The following is a 13,674-nucleotide window of genomic DNA, read 5'->3' as shown; positions in this document are numbered from 1 at the left end:
AAAGACCACTCTCTTTTCCCTAGCGAGTAAACCCCATTGGACGCAATGGAACTTACTTCCGAGTAAACATGCGTAGGCTTGCGTCCTGAAGCATTGGAGAACCGCTGGGTAACGATCCACAACTTCCTTATGCCGGAATCGGCTTGGTTGAAACCGAGGGGGCTGCTCCAAAACTATTCTGAATGTATTGGGTTGAGCCAGAATCCTGCAAACAGCATCATTTCAACCACCCGACTCCAGTAACTAGAGACTGAATATAGGAACTGCAAAGAAGTAAATATGGTAGCAAATGCTGGATGGTTTGCCCTTTAAGAAAAAAAAATCTTTCCTCTTCTTCAGGTGACAATTAATCATAACTATTCTAATTAAAGTGACTTCTAAGGCTGCAACCCCATGCACACTTTTCTGAGAGTAAGTAAAAAAAGTGAGACCAACTTCTGAGTAAACATGCATAGGGTTAAACTCCACGTTAATTTCAGAAATAGGAAGATGGAAGTATATGTTCACACCGACTACGAAGGAGATTTCCTGCTGAGGAACTTGATGCGGATATAAACGCGCCCTGGGTTTGATGGATGTTCTGATGAGGATGGAGTGCGCCCCTTCCCAAGCAGGGAAGCGTCTGGTGATGTGCCCCAAAGTGGAGCTGGATAGTGCAGAGGATTCAATAAGGCTTCCCTCCAAATGGCAAAACTCCTGTGTTTAAAAGGGCAGGACTGCATCCAGATAGGACACAATCCAGCCAAAATTAGCCATGACAAGTCACAAAATGGAATCTGCCATCGCAAGTCACAAAACGGAATCTGCTCATCATTAAGTTCCTTTGATTTAAAATAAATAAATAACCAGAGGTGGATAATCCTGCAATAATCCTGCTTACTCAGGAGTAAGTCCCATTGAGCTCAGTGGGTTTTACTTTCTTGGAGGGGATGATTAGGGTCACGACCACCTCCCTTGGCTGGAACGTGCGGTAGGCATCTAAAGTTTGGTTAACCCCCTTTATCACACAAGTTCCTTTAGAAGTTCATTGCACTGCATATTATGTGGTGTGAATAAAAATCTGGAACATGATGATACATGAAATCCCATACTAACCTGTGGTGTGTTGTTTTTTGTTTGTTTTTTTCATTAGCACGCTCTGTCAATAATATCTTGGGGATATATGTTTGAAGACTTAGGAAATAACTTTTCTTTTAATGTAGTGCTGTTTAACCTAGGTGGATGTGATTCATTGAAATGCAACTTTGAAGCTGCCTCCATTTAAAAACAACACCAACACCAAAATAGTTCTTAAGGCTGTTTTCTTGTTCCCCCCAGAGAGATTATCTTTCTCTCCCTGCCGGCCCCTGTTTATTTAGGTCCTCTCCCTATTGAAATAATGCAAATCAACTGTGCATCAATTAACGCACTTTTCTACTCAAAAAGACGACTGTGCAGGTCTGTTCCGGCTTTACATATTTTAATGAGAAAATATTATTTGGACGGCTAGGTTCATAATTTAACGTAGACACTTTTAAAAACCAAAAATAAAACCCCAAACATTTGTCCGAAAACACGCATGCTGGGAAAGAAAGAAGGACATTAATATTTTAAATATCATGCTCGTTTTGTACAGGAGAGAAGAAGAAGAAGAAGAGAGAGAGAGAGAGAGAGAGAGAGAGAGAGAGAGAGAAAGAAAGAGAGAGAAACTGTTAAGGCCCGATCCAGCGGGAAGGTCTCCTTCAAATGTCCCCCTGAAATGCTCAAGAGATGCGCTTCAGCTTCTTGCGGACAGTTCTCCTGTCGCTCTGGCGCCCGCCTCGTTTCCTTTCCATGACACTTCCGGCTGGATCGGGGCCTTAGTTTCTTAACAGCTTCGGCTGAACGCTTCAACATCGTGTTTTGTTTTCGTTTTGTTTTTTCCTTTAACTTAAGCAGTTCACAAACAGGGCGGATTCCAGCAAACTACCTACAGCTAGCCAAGGGGTACATCGAACAAAAGTGCATTTTTACACAGTTGGTAGCCATTCCTATTCACAAGCATGTACAGTTTTCCCTAGCCCCTCACCCGCCCCCCTCAAAAGTTCGGACAGAAAAGGTGCGGGGGTGGGTGGGTGGGAGTCATTTAGTCTGGATTTCTATGCCTCTCCATGCCCACAATCCATGCCCACATTAAAAAAAAAACACCTGGAAGTTTAGTTCCTATTTAATAATGAGCCTGCTTTCCCTATATGTATAAATTAGGGGAACCAGGCTCATATATCGCCTTTTTAAAAAATAAAATAAAATATATCCTCCAAATATTCAAAAGGTTAGCAGACAAAGTTCTTTCTCTCTCCCACTTAGAAATTAAATGTCCACATTGTAAGAGTTTGTGGGGAAATGATAGATGGGAGACAGCCTCACGGTCGCTTTTTAAAAACACCAGGCATCCAATCCAGGCAAAGTCAAGCTTTTAAAAACCAGCAGCGCAATTTTATGCATGTTTACTCGGAAGTATGTCTTATTGTGGTCCGTTGCGGCTTACTCCTAGTATGCATGGGATTGTGGCCAAAGTATTGATGGATTTCAATACAAGCGATCTAGGAGCCCGATCCAATGCACATTTACTTGGAAGAAAATCGCATTGACTTCGGAACTATTTACTCCGGGAATAAAAGTCCCTAGCATTGCAAGCTCATACTTAAGGTCGCAAGCCTATGCACACTTAGCAGAAAGTATACCCCACTGAATACTTTGTGTCCAAGTAAAGGTGTGCAGGATTGAACCTTCCGTTAGGATCAATAGGACTTTAAGGCTACAATCCTGTACCCACTTACCTGGGAGTAGGCCCCATTGAAATCACTTGGACTTACTTCCGAGTAGACCTGCATAGGATTGCACCATAAAAGTGGTTCACTTTGGTCGGCTTATCTGTGCGCTCCGCTCTTTGCGAGTGTCGCGTTCCTTCGATACCGTGAAAAGTGGAGGAGAGAGGAAAAGGATCTTTAAAATAATAAAGGGAAACCTGGCAAAGGAAGGGCGGTGGATCGGGGCTTTTCCTGCGGGTGGCTCAGGGGAAAAGGGGGGTCCACATTTCAATTGGGGGTGAGGGGTGCGGAGGTGGGTGGAGAAAGTGAGTCATTTAGTGCATGGCGCGATTTCTTGCCCTCGCGCCTGCCTGGAGAACTTCGAAAACTAGCCACGCACAACACAGACAGTTTGAAAAACAGCATTTTGGGAGAAGTCTCCAAAACTCCCCAGAGTTGCTGCTTCTACCAGTTGGAAGGTGAAACTCTTTTTTGCAGAATTGGGGGAGAGGAGAGCAGAGAGAGGGGGTGGGGGTCGTCTGTAGCCCCTTGGAAAGGGAGAGACGGGGGCGGCGTTGTTGCTTCTCTCTCCATCAGAGATGGGAAATGTGGCAAGGATTGAAAAACAAGAAAAGAAAAAGAGTAAAAGCAAAACGACGTAAGATGTGGCAAGATGCGTAAAGTCCTTTGGAAGGCTGGTGGTGCCGGGGAAGGGAGGCGGGGGGGGGGGGTTCGAAGATGGAGGGGTGACTTGAAGCCCAAAGCACGCACCAGCGCTACTTAGCCAAGCCAAGCCCGTTTTGGTACGAACGCCCGGGAAGAGTTTGCAAGGACTTGGAGCGGGAGGGGGTGGGGGGTGCGAAATGACCACAACCTTTGGAGAGGGGAAGAGCTCCGACGGGGCAGGGGGGGTCCTTTTCCCCCTCGTGCCCCTTCCCCCCACACACACTTTCTCCCCCCACACACACACACGCACACCCTTTCCCAACGTGTCCCGGCCTGGGGCGTCCCTGGGCGTCAGTGCACCGCGACCACGGCGTGCAGGGCCGAGGCCGGGCTGGTGAGCGTCTCGCTGGGGGTGGCCGGGCTGCTTTGGCTGGCGGCGGTCTGCGACGACGTGGGGCTGAGCGAGGGCGGCGAGTTCGACAGGATGGCGGGCAGGGGCGCGGGCAGCGCGGGCAGCGCGGGCACGGCGGCGGCGGCCGGCGTGGCCTTGATGGGCACCGGGATGGCCGGCAGCGTCTGTCCGCCGTGGCACAGCGGCTTGAGCGGCACCCCGTAGGCGGCGGCGGCGGCGGCCGCGGCGGCGGCCGCGCCATAGTCGCCGCCGGCCATGGCGATGGGGCTGGCCGCCGCGTCCAGCATGCCCGAGCCGTACATGTGGGGCCAGCCGGCGGGCAGCTGGTTGGGCAGCGGGTAGGCGGCCGGCACGGGCTGCATGGCCGAGAAGGCCAGCCCGCCGGGCATCTTGTACTCGCGCGCGATGATGTTCTCGATGGCGAACGGGTGCTTGAAGCTGGACGGCGGCGAGACGCCCAGGCTGTAGGGCGGCATGGGGGGCAGGTGCGGGCCCCCGCCGCCGCCGCCGCCGCCGCCCCCGCCCCCGCCGGCCGCCAGGGCGCTGAGGCGCAGCTTGGCCTGCTGCTGGAGGTAGTGCTGGGCGGCGGCGGCCTCGGACGGCTTGGAGGGCGCCAGCGGGTCGGCCTTGAGCACCTTGAAGCGCTTGCGGCGCCGCAGGAAGCTGCCGTTCTCGAACATGTCCCCGCAGCTGGGGTGCAGCGCCCAGAAGCTGCCCTTGCCCGGCTGGTCGGGCCGCCGCGGGATCTTGATGAAGCAGTCGTTGAAGGAGAGGTTGTGGCGCAGCGAGTTCTGCCAGCGCTGCGTGTTCTCCCGATAGTACGGGAAGCGGTCCATGATGAACTTGTAGATCTCGCTCAGCGGCAGCATCTTCTCCGCCGAGCTCTGGATGGCCATGGCCGTCAGCGAGATGTACGAGTACGGCGGCTTCTGGTCGCTGTACGTGTTGCGGCCCGGGCGAGGCATGGTGGCGGCGGCGGCGGCGGCGGGGAGCAGATCTGCAGCGGGGGGGGGGAGGGGGCGGGGAGGAGGCAAGACAGCGCGGATGAGACCCACTGGCGGGAGCGGGGGGGGGGCGCTGGGAACCCCCTCGCCGGCCTGGGAAGGAGCCCTCTCCCCTTCCTTGAAAAAAGTTTTGTTTTCTTTCGGGAGGGGGAGTTTCGGGGTCGGAAGGGGCAGGGTCTACACAACAGTAGTGACACACTCCACACGTGCAGTTTCCAAACCGTTTTCGAAGTGTCATATCCGGCTCCTTGCAGCCAAAGTGGGCAGGAAGGCACAGTTTGGGCCGGGCGCTCCAGTATCCCCCCGAAAAAGACGGGATGGGCTCCCGTCAGCCCCGCTGTCCAAGATGTCCCCGAAATTACCAAAACCCTGAACGTCAGAAACATTCACCCCGTCCCTCCTCCTAATTACCCAGCCGGCAACAGACACCGGTTTTATTGGCCTAGGCACTCATGGGCAATTTTTCCAAGTTCACCCTCCTTGAACAGTTACTCTCGAGTAAGCCCAGTGGAAAAGGGGGGGGGACAAACTTAGGCGTGAATCAAATCCGCCTCCCCTTAAGTGAAAGCCTCCCTCCCCCCAGGCATTATATAGATGGTTTCCAAGTCCCCAAAACTTCCCACTACAAGCATTCATGCCCCCCCACCTCACAACCAGCCTAGGAATCTTTCCCCCACACACACACACACATCCAGACACTCCTTGCCCGCAATGAATAACTCCCCCCCCCCGCTCCCGCATGCCGTCGGGAATATCGGGCGCGAAATAGATGTCCGTGCGGGGCTGGGCATCTCCTCCTGGACTCCCCCCTCCTCCTCCTCCAAACTTCCCCCTTAAACCACTGCGATAAAGCGCCATAAAAGTGGGAGAAACAGCCCCCTTTCGCCTTCGCCCCCCCCCCCCCCACTCCGACGTCCAACGTCCCCAGTCGCTCACCTCAAAGCCGCAGCGAGCGGAGCGTCGGCATCCGGGACGCAGCCCAGGGAGCCGCCGGGCGACGGATTCGCTCGCCCTCCGTCCGCTTTCCGCTTGCCTGGGCTGCCAGGTTGCCGTTTCTTTTAAGTCCCGGAGGGAGCGCGCGGCTTCGGCTCTCGGAGCGGCGCCGGCGCCGGAGGAGGAGGAGATCGGGGCGCCCGTGGGATGGGAGGGTGGGTGGGTGGGGGACCCGCCCGGCTCGGCGGCCCCGGAGAGCCGGCCGTGGCGAGGGCTGCGCCCGGGAGCTGCTGGGCTCCTGCGCCGCTCCGCGCTAAGTAGCCGCTGCCTCCGCCGCCGCCGCCGCCGCCGCCGCCGCCGCCGCCGCCTGCGCGCCCTGCCTCCCGACCATCTGATAGTTGCACGCGGTGTCTTGAGCAGAAAAGACCCCTGTCGAGGCGCTTCGTTAATGGGCCACTTCTTCGCTATCATATGACAATCGCCTTGGGAGGAGGGGAGGGGAGGGGAGGCGAGGGGGGGAGGGGGAGGCGAGAGGGGAGGGGGACGCCCAGCGCCGCGAGAGGGCCGGCAGAAAGGCACCATCGGGTTCCACTGACACCTATTTACACGGACACCTTGGTCCAATAGGAAGCGGCTCCATCGGAAGCCAAGGCGCAGCCGCCGGAATGGAAAAAAGGGGTGAGAGGCGCGAGCGAGCGAGCGAGCGAGCAAGAGGGAGCCCGCGAGGGCGCCTGGGCTGTGGGCATGCGGGTGTGTGTGTGTGTGTGTGCGCGCGGCGCTAACCTCTCGCAGGACCTGGCGGGGGGGCTTCGCCTGCAATTCACACTTACAAATGGAGCCACTGAGGGGGGGAGAGGGGGGGCCGATGTTTGACGTGGAAATTGCTTGCCTGGACGATTCTGTTTGTTCTGCATTGTTCTCTGATTTGTATTGTTGGCGAACTTAAGACGCCCCCCCCCCCAGTCCCGCGCGCTCCCTACCCCCCAAAAAACTCCCGGCCAGGGCTCCCCTCCTTTCTCCCCCCGCACTCCTCACCACCACCTGGAGAGGCTCCCTCCCTCCCTCCCTCCCTCCCTCTCTCTCTCTCTCTCTCTCCCCCTCTCTTTGCCAAATCCCAGCCATGGCTTGTCTCGGTGTTTCTAAGAACTCCTTCGAATGGGGAAGCGCTCTTGAGCGGAGCTGGCTGCTGCTGTGTCCGTGCGCGCGCGCGCGTGTTTTAAAATGCCGGTTCCGAGCCTATGCTTCTACTTCTTGAGATTAGAAATCAGGATTTCTCGGGATATTATTATTATTATTATTATTATTATTATTATTATTATTATTATTATTATTATTTAAAGGCTGGTTTGTTTGTTTGTTTGTTTGTTTGGGAGTCCGTCCAGCCGGAAATTCAAAGTCCTCCCCCCACACACACACACATCTGTTGCAAGGGAGAAGAGTTTGTAAGCATTTGATGATGCACCATTGAAATCGGCAGGACTTTAAAAAGCGGCTGGCTGGATCGCGCCCGTGTTTTGTTTTATTACGTTGACGGGTGGGAGTGGGGTCAGAACATACACACCCCTTTGATTGCGACTTCGGAGCCCCCCGCCCCCGCGAAAGAAGCCCAGCTTTTCCTCTGCTAGCGAGATACCTATCGACACATCACTTGTCTTGCCGGCTTCTTTCAAAAGCTGCTGCGGATTCTCTCGCAGTTTCTCCTTCTGTCTTCCAGTTTTGGGGGGTGGGGGTGGGGGTCGGGTGGGAGAGGTAGGAGATCGGCGGAAACATGTAAGTGTCAGGTTGTGCCGAAACTGGAATCAGCACAAGCCTCATAAAAACACTTTGAAGAGCCAAAGTATGGCCAAGGGGGAAATTAAGGAGTCCGTGAAACTCTTTCATTGCACTTTCAACAGGAAAAAGCGGCGGCGGGGGGTGGGGTGGGGCGTGAGATCCGTATAATGAATAGGTCCGACGTATCGTCTGAATTGGTCGACCTTTCTTCCCTGACATTTCGTCTTCCTCTGTCAGAGCGTGCAAGGAAGACACTTCGCGAGAGCAATTTCCAGCTCCACTCAGTTCGCTTGAAATCGGGATTTTGCCTAGACCGTGCGATCCATTAGCAAGTTAAGCGGAAGCATCTAGATTCTAGCTGATCTTCGCAGTGATCATAGACCCATTAAAAGCAGTGAGCAGCCGATCTGGGAAGTTAATTGCAGTTGATTTTAGGGAAACTTCCACTAAACTTGATTAGGGGTTAAACTTTTTTGTTAACATTAGGTGCACCTAAATTGCAACGTGTGTACGGGCAAACAGGTGAGCACGCGTGTATCACACAGGTACACTTACCAGAGAGCTGGGATTGGCCGCTGCTCCCTATTGGATGCTCCGTGGCAACCCCGGGTTTGTTGCTAGGTAATGTGTGAAACAGTTGTACTACTGAGTGATTGCTTCGGCTTAAGGTTCCCTCCCTCTCAATCTCTCTCATGCTTTCCAACAGTCTCAATGCGGTTGGTTCGCCAAGGTTCTGGCCCTCATGAGGGAAATCCAAAGGGGCCATGAAATCTAAATAAAGACGGCTTGGGGGACACCTCTGCACTCCCGTGTAAATCTTTTGCACTCCGGTGATGCGCCTGGTGAGAGGAGATGGCGCAGGCGGTGAGGGGGCCGTTCACAATGGAGCGATAGGCTTAAAGAGTACTCGGGAAAGCGGTCTTTGCGGGCAACTGTAGAAAATGCGTGGAAGGAAGGATCAGCTGGAGTCTACTTGTGGCTCGAGGGAAAGGCTGAACGCCGATGGCTAGCAGATCTAACAATGCTTCGGCATCCAATATCTAGGAGCCCAGGTGGCCCTGGTCGCTCGACTTCAGAATAAATACATTACTTTTTTTCTTAAACGTCTACCTCGCTTCCCAGCCAAAGTCCGGCCGGCAAGTCTAACAATGAATCTAATATAGTGCAATACAGATTCAATTACAAATAAACAAAAAACATAATTAAAATGAAGACAGTGAAGCAAAACCTCTCTTATGGGAGAGAAAGGACAGACACACACATACACAAACACACACACCGTGTTTCCTAGGAATAATTACAACCATATGTGTCGACTTTATCCCAATGACAACCCTGCAAGGTAGGCCAGTAGTATGTTCTGGCGGCCTTAAGAAACTATTGCCTGTCAAACTGCAATCCGCCAAAGCAATCATTTTATTGTCTTGGTTGTCGACGTTACAATATAGTGAGGCAATAGAGGTTGAAGATGACCTAAAACTCTTTCCACAACCCACCGTGGTCCTGCGGAACTCCTTGCATCAGGTTGCTCCAATGGCCTGCAGTGCAAATGACTTTTAAAGCAAAAGAATTTAGCGTGCAATATCCTACCCATGTTTAAGCAGAGCAAAGCCCTTCAATTGCCAGCATGCTCCAGCCAGTTCTAGGACTTACTGTTCTGTCAGGATTGCACCCTCCGTGTGTGTGTGTGTGTGTGTGTGGAAGGGGAAGTTCTCTGTTCTAAGAGGAACAGCAGAATCCGAATTATGCGGAATGGGATTAAGATGAAAATGGGAGGCTATTTTGTTTAATTGTTTCTTCGCTTCTATATTTCACCTTAAAGCTGCATTCGTAGGCACCCTTACTTGGAAGTAAACACCACGGGACTCGGACTTACTCCCGAGTAAACATACCTAGGCACAGCTGTACTCTCCATGTTAAAAGAAAGAAAGAATTTGGACACAAAAGCTGGATCGTTTATTCTAAAGTTTTTCTTTCCTTCTCCCCCCCCCCCGCCCCCCTTCACACACACACACGCACACACACACACACACACACATATACACGCCATTAACTACATTTTCATTGCTGGTCAATAACTCACCAAAACGTAACTTAAACACGACAAATTTAGGAGATTAAACAATTTCATTAATATTGAAATGGGGATGGAGCCTGAGCGCAGCCGCTTGAGATGCAAACGCACGTTTTTCAATATTAACAGAAGTACTTGAAGACAAGAATAATGTCACCTTCTTAATTCAGCAAAAATAAAGTGGCGGGAGGGTAGAGAGAGACAGAGAGAGAGAGAGAGAGAAGGGGGTTGGCTGAAGTCCAATGCGCAGGGCTTTATATGCGATTCTTAATCCGCATCATGAAAGGGACCGTCTCCGATAGATTATGCGTACTTGGCCAGAGAACTCGTTTGACAACATAACACATGCGTGTGTATGCGCGCGCACGTGAGTGTGTGTAAAATTGTGCCTCTCCCAGACTAGGGCAGTAGTTCCACAGGAAGGGAGAGAAAGCTTAGGGGGCAAGGAGCCATGTGTGCAAGGAACTGGGTCTCCTAGTCCATCGAGTCCTGGCAAAGGATGTTTGAGAAGATGCGCCGTTCCTGAAAGTTAAGACGTCATTCATAAAGATGCTAATAAGACATGTCATCGCCACGATTAAGGCTGCAATCCTGCCGGCGCGCCACTGAACACTGTAAACTCTATTGGAAACAGTGGGATTTACAGCCGAGTAAATATGCCTAGGACTGCACAGGCATAAGAGAATTGGCGCTCCAAGCCAAGGCTACGAAGATGAAGATCCCTCCTCCCCTGGGGTAATGAAAACGCAAACGGCCCAGGCACATCTATAAGGCCAGAGAATGGGGGTGGGGGGCATGGGCGCTCTGGATTAGCAGGGAGCGGTTTTCTCCAGGGAGCGGTGGCCAAATAGAACCTCCATGGACAAAAGCAGGTTATCTCTGACTGCCGGGCTAGAAAAAAGATTGGGGGACGGCCAGCACCTGACTGGCCTTAGACTTCTGAGCACCAAAACCTGGCTGCATCAGCTGGACCTTTAATTTGATCCAGCAGGGAGGGGGGATTCTGGGTGTGGGTGGCAGAGCGGATGCGTCGGGAACCGAGGCCAGGCTCAAAGGGGGCTTTTGTTTCACAATTTACAACCTTTCTCTCCCCCCCCCCCCACAAAAAGTCTTCTTCCGCTCTCTTCTCTTGTAAATCCTAAGAGCTTTTGTTCCTCCCCAGGAGCGGAAATTCTCCTAGTTGTGAAAATCATTTCAGTATCATGAAAACCAGAAATATATAGGGGGGTAGGAGTTTGCGTGTGTGCTATAGCCAGCGTCAAAAATCTTCCTAGGAAGCTAGGATTGCTAATACGCGCACATTCACACGAACTAATAAGGCTGCAGCCTTATGCGCAATTACTCAGCAGCAAGGGGGGAGTTGTTACTCCCGAGTAAAAATGCTTTAGCATCTTTGCTAAAGAAACATCCATTCTGCGATCATTTTCCAGTCAAAATGAAATGAAACGCGACCCACAAGGCATTGAAACCGCCTGCCTGGTTCTTCCTTGGACGCAGGCCGTTCTGGACCGGCCGGCAGAACCGATTGAGCGCCGCTGTCAGCCCACGTGTTGTACCTCCCACGAACTGTGGGAAAGAAAGAACTCGTTGCGGTCCATCCCTCTGGTGCTGAGAAACCCTCGGCTGCGGTGCCGCCGACTAAGCCCGTGAATGGACCGATCCTCTCCTGGTTTACTCGGAAGCAAGGTCCCGCCACAGCTCGCCCAGGCATGCCTTAAGTGCGACTTACTTCCGAGTAAACATGCGCAGCCTTAGGGTTACTCGTCCGGCGATTCTGAGTGCGATTCTTTTTTTTTTTCTTTTTTTTTAAAGGACCGTTCATGGAAGTAACCAGTCTCCCTTCCAAGTAACAGTGGGTTGCTATGTGTGCTTACTCAGAAGTAAATCCTATTGAATTCAGTGGGACTCCCCACCCCAAGTATGACCACATAAGGATGTCACTTTGGGAGTAAGGCTGCCCTCCCGTACGCTACTTATCTGCGTGTAAGCTTCGTAAAACTCAATGGCACTTACTTCTGAGTAGTCATGTATAGAGTCAGATTGCACTGTGTGATTCTCTCCTTCACCCACGCCATTGCGCTCAGGGTGGTTTACTTTCGAGTAAACATGCATAGGATCCCTCTTATAGCTCTCTTTTTTTTTAATGGACCGGCATTCTTTATTTTAATTTAAAAAAAAAAACTTAAAATTGAGCTGGGCTAGAAGCTTTCTCTGATTTTCGCTTTCTAAAACCCTTCCTCCTTTCCCAAATCCACCCTCTCAGTTTGGAAAACAAATACAAATGTGTCTAGAAAAGTTTATTTTAGGATTTATTTGGGGATGTGTGGACAACCATCCCTTGCCAAAGAAGAATTAACATCCATTCTGTAGGCTTTCAAAACAAGGAGACTTTGGCGTGGGGGTGGGGCGGAGAACGGGCGGGGGGGCATTGGCGGCGGGGGGGGCGGCGGATAGAAGCCTTATTCAAATAAGGAGCGCAGGGGAAGTGTTGGGAAAACTGTATAAATCCACATAAGTCAATTATATCCAATGGAAATCCATCGGGCGCGAGAGGCATTCAAGCCGCTCGGCGGAGGGAGCACCTTTTCCGCATGGTGGGTTCCCAGCGAGCACCCTTTCCCACAAGCCAGACCACACACGTTTTCCAGATTTGGTAATAATTTATGCTAATTTCCCCTCCATAAATCCACAATTCGCTTCAGTGGCGAGCCGGGGCTGCGGGGAGGCGAAGACAAAAAAGAAAAAAAGTGACGCCGACACAATATTGGTTTTTGGAAAAGGGGGGAGGGTGCGTTTACACGCAGGTGCGTGGCGGGGCTGGGCGGGTGTGTGCGTGCGTGCGTGCGTGCGTGGGAGCACGCACCCTCCCAAATTCCTTCTTTAAGGGAAAACTCGGAGCAGCGTGTTAATATTTACCAAACAGAGGGCGAAGAAAGGCTGAAAGGAAGGCGGAGGCGGAGAGCGATGCAGCGAGATGTGGGTGGCGGCGCGCGGGGGCGGGGAGGAGGGGGGGCGGAATACCAGCTTTTTAAAGTCCGCTCCGCTGCTCTCGCTTCACTGCGGGGGGGGGAACCCTGCCTGATGCTCAACCCCCCCCCCGCATCATTTTTCGGAATTTTTCTTTCTTTCTTCTTGTTAACCTGAGAGATGCTGCAGTATCTTTGCTTATTGGGGACGGGCCGAGGGTGTTGTAACGACTCGGGGGGGGGGGGGGTGCTCTTGGCTTTTCCATTGTGGAGTTTGCCAAAGCGATCTGGCTACTTCTGGGAACGGGGGAATTAAAGGCATCAAAGGGGAGGGGGGATCTTTGTCCCGCCAGGCATTCTTTCACCAAATCTGCCACTTTGGTGGCGTGAAACGGAGTCTCTCTCTTTCTCTCTTTCTCTCTCCCTCCCTCTCCTTTCCCTTGTATCTTTCTCCTGAACGCTAAAATCAGGCTTCTCCACCCACCCCCCTCTCCACCCCCCTCCCCGCCGCCTGTCAACGGTCAATTAAAAAACTCTTCTGGGGGAGAAACACGACCTTTGCGATCGATATTCCAATTACAGAAAGAGAAAGAAAGAAAGAAAATCTCAACTCTGTGGCTATCATCCAGGCACGCGCTTACTAGGGAGTAAGGCCCCCTGAGCTCAATGGGACTTACTCCCTAGGAAGGATTGCCCTGCACGTGTGCAAAAAAACCGGCCGCAGACCGTGCGGCCAGATCCTAGGCGTGTTTCCTTGAAGGTGTCCCCCAGAAAGTTCAGTGAGGGTTTGTTTCCTAGCCAGCCTGCACGCGATGGCAGCGGGAAAGAGATCCGCGGGGCAAGTTTCCGACGTGCGAGGTGCCCCTGGAAGGAAAAGAGGCCTGTTTGCTCAGTAAACATGACGTGTCCGCAGTGCCTGCAATCGGCGGCGCGCCTACTCGGGAGTAAGCGCCAGTTATCACGGGGGTGCTGGTGCGTAGGAGATCGTCCTGATAGGGGTGTCCTTAAAATGGACTCAGTGACGGGGGGAGGGGAATAAAAGACACATAATTTGCTTTTTCTTGTGTGATTGCTTTTG

General features: G+C 52.4%; 2 protein-coding genes across 2 annotated transcripts in view; one reads left to right on the top strand and one right to left on the bottom strand.

The window, feature by feature from the left end:
* OTUD7A (OTU deubiquitinase 7A) overlaps positions 1–13,674 on the top strand; it is a 468,621-nt gene that overhangs the window by 103,930 nt on the left and 351,017 nt on the right. The gene's annotated exons all lie outside the window — the stretch shown is intronic.
* On the bottom strand, positions 3,786–4,811 carry FOXB1 (forkhead box B1). Its single transcript, XM_063142318.1, has one exon. It carries the CDS (start codon positions 4,809–4,811, stop codon positions 3,786–3,788), a length of 1,026 nt encoding a protein of 341 aa, XP_062998388.1.

The sequence above is a fragment of the Elgaria multicarinata genome, chromosome 16, assembly GCF_023053635.1.
Source record: "Elgaria multicarinata webbii isolate HBS135686 ecotype San Diego chromosome 16, rElgMul1.1.pri, whole genome shotgun sequence".
Classification (NCBI taxonomy): domain Eukaryota; kingdom Metazoa; phylum Chordata; class Lepidosauria; order Squamata; family Anguidae; genus Elgaria; species Elgaria multicarinata.
Note: the sequence above shows the minus strand (reverse complement) of the source record. Positions and strands in the feature narration are given on the sequence as shown.